Source organism: Anolis carolinensis, chromosome 1 (genome assembly GCF_035594765.1).
Source record: "Anolis carolinensis isolate JA03-04 chromosome 1, rAnoCar3.1.pri, whole genome shotgun sequence".
NCBI lineage: Eukaryota > Metazoa > Chordata > Lepidosauria > Squamata > Dactyloidae > Anolis > Anolis carolinensis.
This window is the reverse complement of record NC_085841.1, coordinates 33,082,279-33,101,725: the sequence shown is the minus strand read 5'-3', so window position 1 is coordinate 33,101,725 and position 19,447 is coordinate 33,082,279. Positions and strand designations below refer to the sequence as shown.

The 19,447-nt window shown below is 42.7% G+C and overlaps 1 protein-coding gene across 1 annotated transcript in view; it reads left to right on the top strand.

Moving 5' to 3' along the window:
* Positions 1-19,447, top strand: part of ush2a (usherin) — a 617,513-nt gene that overhangs the window by 591,511 nt on the left and 6,555 nt on the right. The window contains exons 68-71 of the mRNA XM_003216022.4: positions 2,289-2,506; positions 3,943-4,119; positions 5,032-5,115; positions 9,110-9,354. Of these exons, the coding sequence (XP_003216070.2) occupies positions 2,289-2,506; positions 3,943-4,119; positions 5,032-5,115; positions 9,110-9,354 (724 nt within the window). The remainder of the gene's footprint in view (positions 1-2,288; positions 2,507-3,942; positions 4,120-5,031; positions 5,116-9,109; positions 9,355-19,447) is intronic.

Sequence of the window (19,447 nt, the reverse complement as noted above, 5' to 3'; positions counted from 1 at the left end):
GGAGGTTGGTGCTCATCTCCATTTCTAAGCCAAAGAGCCAGCTTTGTCCGTAGACACCTCCAAGGCCATGTGGCCAGCATGACTGCATGGGGCATCGTTACCTTCCCGCCAGAGCAATACCTATTGATCTACTCACATTTGCATGTTTTCGAACTGCAAGGTTGGCAGGAGCTGGGGCTAACAGCAGGCGCTCATTCTGCTCCCAGGATTTGAACCTGGGACCTTTTGGTCCACAAGTTCAGCAGCTCAGCTCTTTAACACACTGTGCCACCAGGGGCCCCTGTACATTACGTATTTTGAAATAGTTGTGTTCTGTTTTCTAGACTGCCTTAAAAAGTCACACATTGCAGTAATACCTATACAAAGAAGCTTGAGCCTTTTTAAAAATTGCATGTGGGAGAAGTCTCTGGATTTTTAATGACTTTTTCAATTAGACAATATATTTTCATGTTAAATTGTCTTTTGCTTTTCAGAGATGGTATCTTGATTGAAAAAATGGGCAAAATACACTTATGGAATAATCTAGAATCATGAGTTGATCTGTTTCATTGAGATTGGGGTGAAATAAATTATTTTCTTCTACTCAGATATATCATTGGTTAAATTCTGGTTTTAATCAAATATCTTTTATTAATGCAACAATATCTGTGTTGGGCTAGAATTTGTATGTAAAGAATAATAGAATCATAGAGTTGAAAGAGACCTCATAAGCCATCCAGTCCAGTCCAACCCCCTGTCAAGAAGCAGGAAAATCACATTCAAAGCACCTCCAACAGATGGCCATCCAGCCTGTGCTCCCTTTTTCCCATTATTGATAAGTTGATAAAAATAAAGAATTAGTCTATATCAGGCATGTAACCAGCAAAAAAAAAGGGGGGGGTGTTGAGGGGCTTCAGCCCCCCCCCCCCGAAATTCTCAGGGTGGTCCGCGAGAAGGCCTTACCTTTATTATTTAAACGGTTATGTTTATTCATATCATGATCTGATCACCATGCTCAATATATCCCATATGCATGGGGGTATTGGGATAACGATACAAAAGTTTGCTAGGGTATATCCTCTGTCACTCAGACTCACCCCCCCCCCCAAATCAAAATCCCAGCCCCCTCCTAATCAAAATCCTGGCTACGGGCCTGGTCTATATATAGCACCTTGTTGGATCAGAAGAACTATCTATATATAAATAAGGGGTAATGAAATTTCGGCCTAGGACAAAACAACAAAACTACACATCCCAGAAACACTAAACTTGGCAGCACAACCCCTCATCCATGCCTCTACGTTCATACAACAACAACAAAATAAAAATAAAATCCTAATTAGAGGGAGAGGAATAATTGTTTTTATCCAATTGCTGCCAGTTCAAAGGCTAAGCTCCACCCACTTGGTCTCCTAGCAACCCACTCAGCCCAGGGGACAGGCAGAGTTAGGCCTCACTTAGGCCTCTTCCCCACTGCCTATAAAATACAGATTATCAGATTTGAACTGGATTATATGGCAGTGTAGACTCAAGGCCCTTCCACACAGCTATATAACCCATTTATAATCTTATATTATCTGCTTTGAACTGAATTATCTTGACTCCACACTGCCATATAATCCACTTCAATATGCAGTCAGACACAACTGGACTTAATGTCAGGAGAAAACCTTTACCCTTTACCTTTACCACCAATTCCTCAATACTTTATTTCCCATGCCACCATACTTCGCCACAGCAACGCATGGCCGGGCACAGCTAGTATCTTAATAAATGCACACCACTGCTATCTAAACTAATAAATACTAAAATACAGCATTTCTTGATGCCCCCAATCTTATTTCTTTTCTTAAACAAGCAGAAAGGAATATCAGTGTCTAATACAACCAGGCAAATTATTTGTTCTATCCATGTATAACAGTCATAGAAAAATTGCACATATGTAGCAGCTTAGCATCTAGAAATTGGATACTGATAAAACAAAGGAAGGCAAAAGATATATTTAGACTCAAGATGCATTAGTATCCAGCAATTTGCTGCTGATTCCTCATAATATGACACTGGGGACATTTTTGTTCATCTCTCGTATTGCTCAAAAGATGTCAGCGATGCTTCATTTTCATATTGACATACAATTTAATTGCAGCTAATTATTTAGAGTACTATTAATTAGAATACTGTAGAATACTGAAATGCTTTAGTTGGAAACAGGTATTTTTGTCTGATCAGCAACTAAACACTAGTGTGAAAAGCAAAGCAGTATTTATCAATTTAGTATTTCTCACCTGTATCTATAATTCTTCCTCCAGGTATGAACTCCACATGCATTCATCCTGCCCTCCTCCTTTACAACCATTAGAAAGGACTTGCAAACCTGGTCCAGTTGAAGTGAAATATACAGGAAAGGACCGCCATTCCAATGTGAGTGATCTACAGCCTTATACAACCTACAAGCTAAGAGTGGTTTCCTATAATTCAGTGGGGAGCACATCTTCAGAATGGATCAGCTTTACTACGAAAAAAGAGGGTGAGTTTACATAGGCAAGTACATGTATGTATTTTGACTGGTTTCCATGACTGTTAAGACATCCTGACTAGGGATCATGGAAATAATTGATCTCACGTAAATCCTCTAACAAACTACTTTGCAAGTTAAGTGATGCCCAGAAAAGGTTTAGTATCCCTTATCCAAGATGCTTCAGATAGCTGTGATTGCAAAGACAATATATATTTATGTATAAGTCAACCCCATATATAAATTGAGGGCAGATTTTGGGGTAAAATTATGGATTTGGATATGTCAAAGGGGAAAGTATCAATGCCAGCTAATAAGATCATTTGCTCCTGGCACCACCACCATTTTCCTGCCCAGGCATTAAAAAAACCAGAAGTGGTCCTGTGATGGAGTGAGTAGAGGGAGTTGATGTTTCTTTTCAGTTCTCTGTAGATGGGCTAAGCTCTTGCCTTTCACCACTCTACTTAGCGAAGGGGATGGTTCCTTTTTGTGGTAACGGTTAAGGAACAATATTCACAGTGACCCAGAAAACTCAGATTTTTGGGTTCATTTTGCAAACAAAATTTCTAGACTTAAACATGAGTAGTATATAGGGGACATACATAATGAGATATCTTGGACACATCTAATCAGGAAATTCACCTATGTTACATAACACCTTATACATGCAGCTATGTGGTCACTTTATACACAATATTTTTCATAATTTCATTAAACAAAGTTAGGATACACTGAACCACCAGAAAGTAAAGGTGTCATTTTCTCAGCTATCATTGTGGACAATTTTACATTTTGGGAGAGTTCAGATTTTGGAATTCCAGAAAAGGGATGTCCAACCTGCATATATACTCTGGCATGGCAACTAAAAAGCTATATCATCAACATTTGATGCCCATTTGGTTTTCTGATAAATCAGGTTAGGAAAAATGTGAACCTGTCAGATTTTCCTGTCATAAAAGTGTGCATTTTAAATGCACTTTTTAATGGAGGGGATGTTTACTTATTCACCTCCCATTAAAATTTGTCTTTGTGATCTTAATCACTCTCCCAGCCTCTCAGGAGCCTATTCTTGCTCCATTTTATAGGAAAGTTGGATGAATTAAGAATGCTTGGCACATCAGGGAAGGTTGCATTCTGTGAAATAACTATTTTTCCTGATGCTAGGAAGTGGTGTTGTAAGGATTACTGAATGTATATGAAATGTATTGAACACTATAAAGTGTTCAGAATAAATGCTACATATTGGTGTGGCCCATTTTCCAGCTGCAGCAACCCACAAGGAGACAAATTGATTCTCCACAGTTGTGCCCATATAGTATCTTTTTCTCTCCATAGTTGAGTCAGAAAAAGTGGGCTCTAGTGTTTATATTGATGTGTTTAATCTCTAAAATCTAAAGATATTTCCCCGCATTTATAGATGAATTCCTTTTTCTGTTCCCGTTTGCCAGTACCTCAATATGAAGCTCCATTTACAGTTGTCAGCAATTTATCTACCATCTACCTTGACTGGAGTCACACCTTCCTACTGAATGGACCGCTGAAGGAATATGTGCTAATGGAGGGAGGGCAGCGCATCTACAGTGGCTTTGACACCAGGCTATACTTGCCAAGGACATCAGACAAAAGTCAGTTTGAGCCTCACAATTCTCTGGTTTTAGGGAAACATGTTTCATATGTGTTACATTTTATTTACTTACTTACTTACTCTCTTACTTACATGTTCACATCTTGCCATGTAACTAAAATTTTCAGGGTAACAGAGAATAAAATCCATTTGAACAATGTAAAACAATATAAATAGTAAAACAATGTTTGTTTCAAAAAGCAAAATACATTGAAAGTTTTAACAAGCTAAAAGAAGACCATGTCGAACCAGCAAAAACAGTTTCAAATGATTTTAAACCACACACAAAAATAATTCACATTCCACTCCCTCCTCCCAATAATATTTAGTGAACAACCGTGTTTTCAAATGGTAGCAAAATGATAGCAATGTCCTTTTATTTGGTGTCACACTTTTATTTAATGGCAAAAGGACAGCAGTGTTGGCGCCATCAGGCCAAGGTGGGTGTTTCACAATGGATAGGTGGAATGAGAACTGACACACATAAAAATGAAGAGCTGGGCAGGTTTAGCCTGTAGAAGAAAAGGCTGAGAGGAGATATGATGGCCATGTATAAATATGTGAGGGGAAGTCATAGGGAGGAGGGAGCAGGCTTGTTTTCTGCTGCCCTGGAGACTAGGATGCAGGACAATGGCTTCAAACTACAGGAAAGGAGATTCCACCTGAACATCAGGAAGAACTTCCTAACTGTGAGAGCTGTTTGGCAGTTGAACTCTCTGCCCCGGAGTGTGGCAGAGGCTCCTTCTTTGGTGACTTTTAAGCAGAGGCTGGATGGCCATCTGTCGGGGATGCTTTGAATATGATTTTCCTGCTTCTTGGCAGGGGGTTGGACTGGATGGCCCATGGGGTCTCTTCCAACTCTATGATTCTATGAAGTGACATTTGAAGTGTTTTAACCATCCCATTTTTTCAGCTTATTTATTCCAGATATCATGCACTACGGATGAAGGGAGTGCAGTAACGCCAGTGATCAAATACAACACTGCTGCAGGATTTGGTAAATAGCTCAAAGCACATGTACTCAATTTATTGTGTGTAGATTTATAAATGAATATTATAAATGGTATCCTCCTAGCTCGGCTCTCCAGGATGGGACTTGGGGGCACTGTTGTACAGTGGCTCCACTCTTTACTGGAGGCCAGACCCAGATGGTGTTGCTGGGAGATGCCTGCTCGGACCTCTGTCCTTTGCTAGTGGAGTCCCACAAGGCTTGATTTTATCCCCCATGCTATTTAACATCTACATGAAATCTCTGGGTGAGTTTATCTGGAGTTTTGGAGTACAGTGCCATCTGTATGCAGATGACCTCAGCTCTATTACTCATTTCCACCTAAAGCCAAGGAAGTTGCCCAGGTCCTGAACTAATGCCTGGCAGCTATGATGGGCTGGATGAGGGCTAATAAACTGAGACTTAATCCTGACAAGACAGAGGTCCTCCTGGTCAGTCAGGGGGAGGGGTGATTGGGGTATAGCTGGCAACCTGTGCTTGACGGGGTTACACTCCCCCTAAAGACACAGGTCTGCAGCTTGGGGGTTCCTCCTGGACTCCGCGCTGACTCTTGAAGCTCAGGTGTCAGCGGTGGCCGAGAGGGCTTTTGCACAATTAAAATTTGTGCACCCCAGCTGCACTCGTACCTTGCAAAAGCCTGATCTGACCACAGTGGTCCACACCTTGGTTATATCTTGAATGGATTACTGCAATGCATTCTATGGGGAGGCTGCCTTTGAAGATGGCTTGGAAACTGCAACTATTGAAAAGAACAGCGACCAGGTTACTAAGAGGAGTCGATGACAGGGAGCATACTACACCCCAGTTAAAGCAGCTCCACTGGCTGCCTGTGTGTTTCTGGGCCCAATTCGAAGTGCAGGTTATTACCTATAAAGCCCTTTACAGTTCGGGTCCAGCCTATTTGCCTGACTGTGTATCCTGCTATGAACCTACTTGGGCCCTGAGGTCCACTCACAGTCTCACGGCTGGCTGGGATGAGAGAAAGGGCCTTCTCAATCATGCCCCCCCCCCATTTCTCAAAAACTCTCCCCAAAGAGATCACACTGCCTCCCATTCTAATAACCTTTAAAAAGGAACTAAAAACATGGATATGGAAGGAGGCTTTTGACAATTGTTAACTACAACTTAAGTTATGGAGTTTTTAATTGATCCCAATATTAACTGGATTTTAACTGTTTTATTAAAAGGAGCTGGTTTTTGCGTCTTGTCTATTACCGTTTTATTTTTATTTATGTATCATGATTTGATGATTTGTTGGTTGATGAATTTTGTTGTTTTGGTTGGTTGTGTATCATTATGTATATTGTATTTTTTGTTACTTTAAGCAGCCCCAAGTCCCTTTGGAAAGAAGGGGGCAGGATATAAATACATTTTATTATTATTATTATTATTATTATTATTATTATTATTATTAACTATTACTATCAAATGCATTAGAATAGTTTTGGAGAAAGAGTACTTTTATCTCCATTAAATCTGTGTTCTTTGACACTTTAACTACCTGGCAACTAAATCAGGTCCAGAAAGTACATCCCAAAATTGTAGGCTGAGATTCTGCATTGCAGAAACCTAGAGTCAAAATTTCCTATGAAGAGCAACAATATATTTCCCCTCTCACTACCATCTCCTAAAATCCACCTTTTAGCTACAGGTAACCTCTTTTACAGCCTTACAGTGACTAGTGGGGAGCATGGGGCATTGGAGAAGCATCTGATTAGGTCCCGTATCCAAAGAGAACCATGATACTATTTTCCTAGACCTCCGGAGGACTCTGGTTAATCTCTGGTTCTGTACTTAGAGCCAAGATACTTTGGGGGGGGGGGTCTGAACAGGTTACCTTTGCTCCAAGGACTGATCTGGGAAGCATATCAGGCTCCTCTTCTGGTCCTGGTATGCAAATATGGTGGATGTCCATGGACGGTCACTTATTTTTTGTTCATATGATAGTACATACCACAAGGTGGAAGGAGCCCCGGTGGCGAAGTGCATTAAAGCACTGAGCTGGAGATCGAAAGGTCCCAGGTTCAAACCCCGGGAGCGGCGGGAGCGGCCGCTGTTAGCTCCAGCTCCTGCCAACCTAGCAGTTCAAAAACATGCCAATGTGAGTAGATCAATAGGTACCGCTCCGGCGGGAAGGTAATGGCACTCCATGCAGTCATGCCGGCCACATGACCTTGAAGGTATCTGCGGTCAATGCTGGCTCTTCGGCTTAAAAATGGAGATGAGCACCAACCCCCAGAGTCAGTCATGACTAGACTTAACGTCAGGGGAAACCTTTACCTTTTACCACAAGGTGGGGAAATTGATACCACCCTGCAGGGGCAGTGAGAATGTCAAACTACTTGTCTGATGGTGAATTATGTGAGCAGTTTAGAATAATAGAAATACAGAGTTCAAAGAGGCCAAAAGGGCCATCCAGTCTCTGTCCTGCCATGCAGTTTGACCCTATAAAATCCTGCCCTTGCATGAAGGCAAACTAGGAACATTTTTTCTTATGAATATAGCAGATGTAAAAGAATTTCCAAGATCAGCTGGGATGTATTGAGAAAGTTAAATTCTTTGCTACCCTCTTATTTGTATAAAGCTGTTGCGGATTGAATATCCCTTATCTGAAATGCTTGGCATCAAAAGCGTTTCAGATTTCGGATTTGGGGTGTCTATGTGTGTGGAATAGCTGTATTTGCATATACATACATAATGAGACATCTTAAAGATAGAAACCAAGTCTAAATATGAAATTAATTTAAGTTTCATACACATCTTTTGCACATAGTCTGAAGGTGATGTTATTCAATATTTTAATATGTGTAATATTGTGCATGAAAACAAACTGGTTTACCCTTCAGAATTACTGAATCATCAGATAGCAAATGTGTCACTATTTTAGTCACCCATGTGGACGATTTTGGATTTTGGAATTACGAATTAGGAGTGTATCTCATAATTTGAAGAGAAGTATCAATTAGTGACTTGGCATGAAATGGGTGAGGTTTGATGGGACCATGGTAGGGCGAAAGAAAGCTAACTCCTTCTGACCTCCTCCCCCAGCCCCACGGTCCCAAGGCTGCTCAGAATTCTTGGCAATTGCTATGTATGTAACAAAAATAGGCAAAGCAATTGCATTAATACAATTAGCATTACATCTAGGCTGCTCCCAAGTTGGAGCCTGCACACAGCTAAGTGTGACCTTGAAGAAACAATTTGGAGAAATTGAAAAGAAAGATCCGTCTTCGTTCCTTCATAAGCTGGGAGAGTGGCCTAGAATTTTGTTCAACCCCTTGCACCCTGATGTCCTTCAGTGCCAGTTTTTCCCACCAATGCACACGTATCAGAAAGCATTGTTTTCAGCTAGCAAAACAAAAGTAAATGGCTTGTAACACACACTTCTATTTTGCTACAAATTGGGAGGGAGGGGAAATACCAGCAGAGCCAGTTTCTGATTGTTTATGTTTATGTTATCCTCCTCACCTTTTATAAAAATGCTGCCTTCCCAGACTTTCCCAATTTTACTTTTTTAAAAAGAGGCCTCAAGGGTTGCATTGACCACAGGCATTCTAGTTCCTTTGGCTTAAGCACAAAAAAGCTTTTTGCAACATACCTTCTGCAAATGCACACGCACACAGGCCTGATAATTGTTCCAGCTGTTCAAGGTTACTTTGATGAATCTGCCTCAGCTTTGACATGTGCCCCTTCCCTGCCTTCTCCTGCCTGCTAGTACCAATGCAGGGGTGATTTCCAACCCAAGCAGAAATGCCAGGACTTAAAACACGGTCTCCAGAGTGCTGTAAGCTTTATATTCTAGCCCACTAGCATACTGAGCCATTGTAGCATCCCAAAAACGAGTGGGGTTAATGATAAACAGCATCTTTCCAACACTTTATAAAATCAAATAAAGGGAGCAAATAGATCATATAACATTCTCTTTCTAAAATAACATCTCCTTCATTTTCTGTGCTTCCTTTCTCTTTCTTGAATTTCACAGGTCCTATATTAACAACTCCAGGAAAAAATCATGAAGGAGAGAAGAAGCAGCCAACGTTCTACACAGAGCTGTGGTTTATAGTCCTGATGTCTATCCTTGGCCTGATCCTTCTGGCAGTTTTCCTGTCCCTAATTCTACAGAGGAAAATCAGTAAGCAGCCATTTGCTCGAGAAAGGCCTCCTTTAGTCCCACTTCAAAAGAGGATGTCGCCGATGAGTGTCTATTCACAAGGAGAAACGCACATGGTAAGAGAGACACAGGCTGAAGGCTGCTTGAAAAAGGGAGTTGCTGTGAACATATAATCTGTATTATTGTGTCCATGCATGTATGCAGGGGCATGTACGGTTGTTGTTTTTTTTTTTTTTTTGAAATACTGGAGTATCTCCTCCAACATTTTAAAAATGAAAACTGGGATACTTGTGGTGAAGCAACATCAGAGCCCTCAGTGGCACAGTGGGTTGAACCTTTTGTGCCAGCAGGACTGATGACTTGAAGGTTGTGTTGCTGGTTCAAATTCAACCCAGGGAGAGTGCGGATGAGTTCCCTCTATCAGCCCCAACTCCATGCGGGGACATGAGAGAAGCCTACCATAAGGATGGTAAAAACATCAAAACATCCGGGCTTGCCCTGGGCAACATTCTTGCAGATGACCAATTCTCTCACACCACAAGCGACTTGTGATTTCTCAGGTCTCTCCTGCATCTCCCTATATTGATGTAATGTCCACCTATGCCCCGTTTCTCTCCTGCTGATGCCATAAGGAATCTTTTTTTAGTGTGCTTAATTGTAGTAAGATCATACGTAAATTAGAGAAGAAGTCTCATTCCCAGAATATGAGGCTTTGTAAAGGTACTAAACTTGAAGAAGGAAGCAGAGTTTTTACTGGTGTCTTGTGCCATTCTAAAGGATCTATTGCAGAATTATATAGCTAGCCATTTCTCTGATCCCACATGTGCTATGTTCTCTCCCCCTTCCTCCCCCCCATTTCAAACCGAACAGCATGCTTAAATGTTTCTGTCATTTTCACAGCTGAGGCCTTTGTTAAAAGCCTTTTAAAGACTACACCAAGTCGACAATTTTAATTTTTATGTAGACCCTTAAGGACCTGTCAGTGCCATGGCTACTCCTAGAGCATTACTGAGTTAGGGGGCCAAGTGGGTGCCTTAAAGGAAAATGTTTGTGTTCCAAGAATGACCCTCCGGAGCCTGGGGATGCTGCTCTCAGCAACATTTCTATGGTGACTAGGGTTGGTTGTAAAGGCTAAATTAGGACCTGCTTAACCAATTTTATTTGAGTTTCTGAAAAAGAAAAATGAGCTTTGAAAATAGGCTTGTTTGCCACAAGGGTTTATAGGAATAGTCACTTGTAGCTGAAAGAAATAACCAGGAGCAACAGTCAAAAACTACAGATGTACTTAGGTTAACTGAGTGAAAAGTAGCAACTCTTACAGAAGAAAAAGAAACAGCTCTGGAGTATTTTGCATGTTTGGTTCAGCCATTCTTGCTACTGTGCTGCAAGAGTTCCTGTGTAGAGGACTTCATAATCTGCTGTCCCTGGTCATTCCCAGATATTCATTTTGGTGGTAGTCTAGTAGGGTTCAGAAGAAGTCTCAAAACATTCTTTATTAAGAAAGCTTTTAACTGATTGAATTTATTGATATAAATAGATAATGGCACTTGGATGGTTTTTAGGAACTCTTGCTTTAGGATTTTTTAGTTTTATGTTAATACACAGGTTTTAACATTTTTCAGCACTATTGAATATTTGGTATTATTATGTATTATGTATTGTTTTAATGTTTGTATTGTGTGTATTTTATAAATGCTGTTAGCCACCTTGGGCCCTTGAGTGGGATAAAAATTGCCTAAATAAATGAATAAGTTATAGAAATACTGTAGCATGTTGCCTATGCAAAAGTCCAACCATTGGTCTTTCTAGTTTAGTTTTGCCTATCTTCTGATACGTTGCAACACTCCAGTGTTTCCAGCAGGGAAATACCTCTCTCAAAAAGAAAATCGTTGTCCATGAATGCTTTTACTGCTGCTCACATGGAGAGATTCTGCCTTTATGTACATGAAGAGCTCACTCTCGGACAAAAAATAGTTCAACCAGTGGGTCCATCAGTAGGAGAAAGTCTTATTTATGGGCAGAGATCATAAGGGTTTTGTGTCAGGCTCACTTCAAAGGACCAGTCTGAACGCAGGTCAAAGATTGCTGCTCTCAAATCCAATCTTTATTGAAGAATACATGACTTTGGAAAAGTCGGGAATGACCTAATGTTTACATACAATCATTTTTATCACCTCTGTCGTAACGTCACACCACACGTAAATATCACCAAATCCCACCCCCTGTATCACATTACTATTATTCCCACACATTCTACCAATTATAATTGTTTATACTTTCAACCCCGAGTTCCCAGGCTCTTCTATCTTCTTCTGCCAGGTGCTCCATGAGACATCCGGAATTATTTATGTTATGACTCCAAGTCCAGGGCTTGGAAATTCAGCCCTGGGACTTGGTTCCATGACATGGCGCCCCTTTTTTCTCCATCCTCCTCTTCGGTGCTGCTTTCATCACAATTCTGAAATAAATCAAACAATAACTCTATGTGTCCATTTTGTCCAAAGTACCCATATACTTTTTCAGTAAACTGCGATGGAATACTGGGTGTATTTTCCCTAAACTTTTTGGCAAGGCCAATTGGAAAGTTACTTCGTTTATAACACCCTGTATTCTGAATGGTCCAATATATTTGGGGCCCAGTTTTCTCGAAGGTAGTCCCAACTTGATGTTTTGTGTACTTAACCATACTAAATCTCCTTTCTCCAATTTTTCGCCTTCCATCCTTTTTCTGTCTGCGAATGTTTTATACTTTTTGTGTGCTTCCTTTAAGGATGCAGTCACTTGACTCCAACATTCTAGCATTTGAGTTTTCCATTTCCCTGCCCCTGTTTCTTCATTCTCTGTCCATCTTGGCAATTGGGGCAGAGGCTGTATTTCATACCCGTAAACAACTTCAAAGGGGGTTTTATTTGTTGCGGAGTGTATAGCCGAATTAAAAGCTAGTTCTGCGAAGGCTAGCCATTTAGACCAGTCATTCTGTCTCATGTTTGAGTACATGCGGAGGAACTGCCCAAGCGTCTGTTGAGTATGTTCTACTGCCCCGTTTGTCATGGGGTGAAAAGCAGAACTTAGGCTCCTTTCTGCTCCTAGCATTTCCAAGAATTTTTCCCAGAATTTTGCTGTGAACTGAACCCCTCTGTCACTGACCACTCTACTGGGACATCCATGAAGTTTATAAATATGGTTTATGTACAATTCAGCCAGCTTCTCTGCCGATGGTAGTTTCGTCAGTGCTATAAAGTGGGCCTGTTTAGAAAACAAGTCTAATACTGTCCAAATATAACGATGTCCCTTGCTAACCGGCAGTTCCCCCACAAAGTCCATAGCCACACATTCCCAAGGCCTGGTAGGTTCTGCTACTGTTTGTAATAATCCCATTGGCTTCCCTCCTCTCGATTTATTTCTGGCACAATCATCACATTGGACAACATGATTCTTTATGTCCTTCCTCATCCCAGGCCACCAACAATGTTTTGCTATCGCCTTTGTTGTTTTTGTAATCCCTGTATGACCAGCGCTCTGGTTATTGTGAAAACGATGCAAAATCTTAATCCTCAATATTGCCGGGATATACAGTTTCTTGTTCACAAACCAAAATCCCCCCTTCTGCTCCCCCTTTTCTGCGTTGGATACAATCCACTGATCTCCTTCGTATGACTGTCTCAGTTCTTTTCCCCAACTATTTTCCTCGTCAAATTCAATCATAGCAGTGTTCTCTCTTTGGGTCTGCGCTCTTGTACTGACAGCTAACCCCCATTGTTTATCGGAAAATAATGTTCCCTCTTTTGTAGTGGTTATGCCCTCGTGTTGAGGCATGCGTGAAAGAGCATCTGCCAAGACATTCTGTTTCCCTTGGAAAAACTTTAATTGGAAATCGAACCTGCTAAAGTATTGTGCCCATCTAATTTGTTTAGGGGACAATTTTCGAGGAGATTTTAAATACTGGAGGTTCTTATGGTCAGACCAAATTTCAAATGGGATTCCACTCCCTTCGAGGAAGTGCCGCCAGCATTCTAAGGCTTTTAATATGGCTAATGCTTCTTTTTCCCATATGGGCCAACATTTTTCAGTTTCACTGAACTTCCTATACAAATATCCACAAGGTTTTAAATTCCCATTTTGATCTTTTTGCAATAGTACTGCCCCGTATGCACAGTCTGAAGCATCGCAATGAATTATGAAAGGGCTCCGGATATCGGGGTGTTTTAGGACAGGTTCTTCTGTGAAGCGTCCTTTTAGGGTTTCAAATGCCTTTTGGCATTCTGGTGTCCAACTCAGTTTGGCGCCAGGAGCTTTCACTTTTGCTGTCTCCCCTTTCCCTTTTGTTTTTATAAGTTCAGTAAGGGGAGCTGTTATTTGCGCAAAGCCTTTTATGAACGATCTATAAAAATTTGCAAATCCCAGAAATGATTGCAATTGTCTCCTTGTTTGAGGTACTCCCCATTCTTTTACGTCTGATACTTTAGACGGGTCCATAGCTAACCCTTCTGGAGATATCCGGTACCCTAGAAAGTCAATTTGAGTTTTATTGAATTCACATTTGGACAGTTTCGCATACAGCTTTGCTTCCCTTAGTCTTTGCAAAACTTCCCGGACCAATTCCACGTGCTTTTCCTTATCCTCGCTCACGATCAAGATGTCATCCAGAAATATGAATACTCCTCGGTATAACAATGGGTGCAGTATTTCATTTATAAGCTGCATAAAGCAACCGCCGCCATTTTTTAACCCAAATGGCAAAATTTTATATTCAAAATGGCCGAATGCGCAGGAAAATGCAGTTTTCCAAGTATCCTCGGGTTTGATTCTTAATTTATGATATGCTTCAATTAAATCCAGTTTAGTAAATATGCTCCCTTTCTTCAATACGGTAATTAAATCCTTTACTAAGGGCATAGGGTATTTATTGTCCTTAGTAATTGCATTTAAATTTCGATAGTCAATGCACAATCTTAGAGAGTTGTCTTTCTTTCTCCTAAATAACACTGGGGCCCCAAGAGGTGAGTTGGATGGCTTAATGAAGCCTCGTGCCAGGTTCTTATCAATATATTTCCTCAATTCCTCCTTCTCCTGAACAGACATGGGATACACTTTTGGTTTTGGTAAGTTTGCTCCTGGGGTTATTTCAATTTCTACTTCTATATTCCTCTTGGGAGGTAATTTACTTGCCTCTTTCTGATTGAAAACATCCACAAAGTCTCTGTATTCAGGTGGCAATAGCTGTGGGTCTATTTCCCCTGCTTCATCTCCCTCGTCCTCCTCTCCTGCTATTTTGCTTATCTCCCATTGTGTTTGTTGCTCTTTAAATGCCAGGCTCTTTCCTCTCCAATCTATTTCGGGATTTGTCTGTTCGAGCCATGGGATCCCTAGTATGACATTGTATGTGGCAATAGGGGCTATCACAAAGGATATTCTTCCTTCCCATTTGCCTATTTTACATGGGACCCCCCGTATTTCCTTTGTAGATATCTCTCCAGCAGCAACTGATCCATCTAGCTGCGAAAATGCAATCGGGGAGTCGAGCAGTGTCTGCCGGCATTTTAGCGCTCCTGCTAATTCCGGAGTTATAATGTTCCTAGAACAACCGCAATCCACGAATGCCCTGCAGGTGGCCCGATTCTCTAACCCCGATAGGCAGATTGGCACTACTAGCATGCGTTTGTCTTGACTCACCAGCCTCTCCGGAGATTCTGGGGCTCGCACCTCCTCCTCCGCTCGTCTCCCAGCTGCTGGCTTGGGCTTTGGGGGTTTTTGCGGCTCCCCCTTCCGGGCCCAACATTCAGCTGCTCGATGGCCCGTCTTCCCACATACAAAGCATCCCGGCTTGGGTCTGTTGTCGTCTCCTTTGAAGGGGATCCCCGGCCTCCCTCCGGGCCTTTCCTGCTTCCTCGTTTCTCCTCGACCCCTCGCCACCGGTCTTTGCTGGCTGCCGCCGCTCCGGAATCGCTTTACTTGGGCCAGGGTGGATTCGACGCGCCCTGCCAGTTGTATCCAGCCCTGAAGTGTCTCTGGATCGTCTCTGTGCGCCGCCCAACTAAAAACCTCGGGGCGTAGTCCCTCTTTGAATATCTCCACTTTGGTCACTTCAGACCACTCTGGTACCCTTTCTGCGAGATGGAGGAATTCCTCTGCGTACTCGGGCACCGTTTTGTCCCTCTGCTTTATTCCTTTAAGCTGGTCTCGAGCCCTCAATTGCTCTAGCCGGTCTCTGAACCGGTTTTCCAGTGCGGCGAGGAAGCGGGGCACTGACCTCAAGCACAGGTCGCGTCTGGCATGTAGTTGCACATACCAGCTGGCCGCTCCTCTCTTTAGTGTGTTGCCGATGGCCCGCACCATGCTTCCTTCGGAGGGGAATGTGTGTGCATTGTCCGCCATGTATCCCCTGATGCCAATGAGGAAAAAGTTCAGTTCAGATGATTCCCCTCCGTATTCCAGTTTGAGCTCTTCCCTCCTCTGCATCCATTCTGCGGCCCGTTGCTGCTGTCTGGGAGGTATGGGGAAGGGTTGCATCGGGTTCCCTTGGACGGCCCCTTTGAACACGCCGCGCCCCATCCCGGCGGTCGTTCCCCGCGGCTCCCGAAACTCTGCCGCTGCTGTCGACCCTTCTCCCCATCCGAATGCGGGCCTCGCCGTAGCCCCCACACCTCGCCTTCCTTCGTCGTACGGCACATCCTCCTCCTCTTCCTGGATCTCCGGCTCCTCTCCGCCTTCCTCTGCTAATCCACTGGACCCGATTCCTGGTCCCAGTGGTCTTTCCACCCCGACGCCCATTCGGGGGGTTGGGAGTCCTGTTGGAGTTGGCGGTCTCAGAGTTCCCAGAGCTTGTTGGCGCTCCACCTCGCGCGCCATTCTGTCCCGGAACTCCAGTTCCTGCCAGTATTCCTCATCCCCCTCGCCCCTCGCCGCCACGGGGCTCTGCGTTGAGGCGCGCTGGCCCCTCTGGCTCCAAGCCCCTTCTTTACTTGGCTCTCTCTCGGCGCCATATCGGGTGGGCTCCTTCTGGAGATTCTCTTCCAATAGTGGCACCAATCTCCCCACGGTTTCCGACAGCCTGGATAAATTAGTTTCCAGGATGGATAACCGCAGGGCCACGGTCTCCGGCAAGCTTCCTCCAGATCCCCAACTGGTTTCTGCAGCCGCCGAGACGCCTCTTCCTCCTCTGGGAATCCTCTGGGTCACGCCGTTCGGCCTGGGGTACCCCGTAGAGGAAGCTATGGCTTGCAGCGTTTCTTCCCCCAACGGCCGGGCCCCTGGCAAAGGCCTCTCTGCTCCATTTAGGCTTTGATCGCCTTCTCCACTCATTATCACTTCACTGCGAATCCGCAGGAGGGTGAGAACGGGATTCCCGACTTAAATGTCAGGCTCACTTCAAAGGACCAGTCTGAACGCAGGTCAAAGATTGCTGCTCTCAAATCCAATCTTTATTGAAGAATACATGACTTTGGAAAAGTCGGGAATGACCTAATGTTTACATACAATCATTTTTATCACCTCTGTCGTAACGTCACACCACACGTAAATATCATCACCAAATCCCACCCCCTGTATCACATTACTATTATTCCCACACATTCTACCAATTATAATTGTTTATACTTTCAACCCCGAGTTCCCAGGCTCTTCTATCTTCTTCTGCCAGGTGCTCCATGAGACATCCGGAATTATTTATGTTATGACTCCAAGTCCAGGGCTTGGAAATTCAGCCCTGGGACTTGGTTCCATGACAGTTTTGCATGTAGTATGTCTAAGGAATATTATTTCCCACTCTCACGTTCCAAAACTGACAATTTATTGGAAAAATAAACGATTTGGGAGTTCTAAGAGATGAGATGAAAAATACCTACACAATGGAAAAATGCATCCACAGGAGGCTTTGTGAAAGGTGATTCTCCTATTGGGGCCAATTGTGCTCCACAAGGACCATGAAGAGGGATCAGAGGGTTCCTTAGGGGCCACACTGTGGGCTTTAGTGAGCTGCATGTGGCTGGGCATGCAGCTCTCATGTCTACCCAACACAGATGGGAAAATGGATTAACAGGAGAGAAAAAGTCTCTTGCATGATTTCTCGAAATTGCAAACTACAAATACATACAAAAAGTATGAGGAAGTCCTGAATGATGTTTGCCTTTCCAGCACTGATTTTAAAATGTCTCTGAAGCATCTGAAGCAGATTTGCCACTAACCCTGAGCTTTTTATGCCAGTGTCCACACTCTCACCAATTGTGAAAGATCAAGAATGGCAGCAAATTACAACCACAATTTAAAGTACTTGACATATCCATCTTTAAGCAATATAAGTTCACGAGTTTCCATGACTGCATAACAATGTATGTTGCCCATGACAAGTGTTGCCAGATTGGATGTAGAATGAGACCTACCAGATCTTGAAGTAGAATGAGGGGCCACCTTCCAAACCTTCCAAACTCCAACTTTCAATACAGCTATGGTTGACAGAGCTGAAACTGGAGCAGCAACACAGCAATTGCCTCCACTGATGGAGGCAGTATGGAAAAGTATAGAGGGGGTGCCAACCTTGTTCATACTGCTGAACACATAATGCATTTCTGAAATAGGAAATATACACTGAACTCGACACACAAGCCAATAACTGTGAGAAATGGATGTACATGTTTGTGCATAGAATATATGTTTGTTTCTAGGCAAGTCATCATCCTATACTGCCTTACTCCCCGGCAACTCAAAACTAGGTCACAGTTTGGTTGACTGGTGTTAAGAGGGTTTCAGGAGCATTTACAAATGTGGCAATGATTCCACAATTGCCAAAGTAACTCAGAAACAGCTACACAGTCATACATTTGACTTTTAATATTGTACCTAACCAGGTGCCAGCACATGTATTTGAAAAATTAGCCACTATTTCCACAAAGGAAAAAAAGAAAGAAAGAAATGAATTTGGTCATTAGGATTTGCTATATTCTTTTGTCATTTAAAATAAATCTGAAAGTTTATTGTATACTGTTGATTCTGCTCTGGCTGAATACCTAGAAGTTTCATTCCAAATCCAGCTTTTTCTACTTTCTTTTTTCTAACCCCTGCCTTCTATTTTGGAAGGTAAACTGTCTGAACTGCAGCCCTTTTTCTATCTCCTGCATTTTAACTCCTTGTCTTCTGCACTGTCTTGTCTTTCCCTCTTTATTTCTTGCACCTATGATGTTTCAAAAATGCAGAAACCCTCTTTCCCTGATAATCCTTGCCATCAGCCCCTATTGCTACTCCTTTACAAGTCCCTGTCATCTCATCTTCACAAGTATCACAGAGCTCAGATAAGGTAAGCCTTTGCAATGCATATGTCTGCATAAACATTTCAGAAAGATATATTTCTGAACCACTAGACAATGGCTCTCTCCACTCCACCCCCACCCACCCCATTAGATTCACGGAGTCGCTCTGTTTTATTATCACTTTCAAGGTCACACGGCATACGGTGCAGATAATTGTAAGTGCCGTTTTTACACCTAACTCAATTACTGGCTTGAATCTGGAACACTCAGCCACTGCAGTCCCATACAAATGCTCCTGAAACTTGCCTCCAAGAACAATAAATTGGCTTTCAGTTGCCATAAGACTTTGCTACTAACATCTTTCCATGTTTGTGACTCCGTATAATAGGGCAATTCTTCAGCCATTGAGGATCGGCACTGTTTTGCCTGAAAATAGTGAAGGTTTGTGGCCCTCCTCCTAGTTGATACTATGGATCGCTTAGCTTAGACATTCACAAATGCCTAGCCTTACAATGGGACATGTGTCATGGTATCCAGGTCATGCCGAAATGCTATTAACACCTTTCCTCCCCTTTTAATCTCAGTTTGAGAGGGTTGCCGATACATCTGAATCATCAAGCAGCGTCACTCTCAAAAGCTACACAATGCACTTTGAGGTAGTGATTAGTGTGACAGTATCAGGTGGGGGCTGGGCTACAAAATGCTTGAGTTGTTGGTGTGAACATTCATTGCACGGCATTTGCTTTATTGCTGCATGACTAGTAATAGCTGCATGGAGATTACTTCTGAGCATTCACTTCCTTGGTTTGATTATCCATAACAGCTGAACAGATGAAAAGCTTTTAACTTTCACACAGTTCTGTGGTTCACAAGGCAAATGGGATTTCTATGAGAAAACTGGTTTGGATTTCTTGAAAACACGAAGAATAAATCATAGACCAAATCTTGGGCATCTGTAGATCCTTGT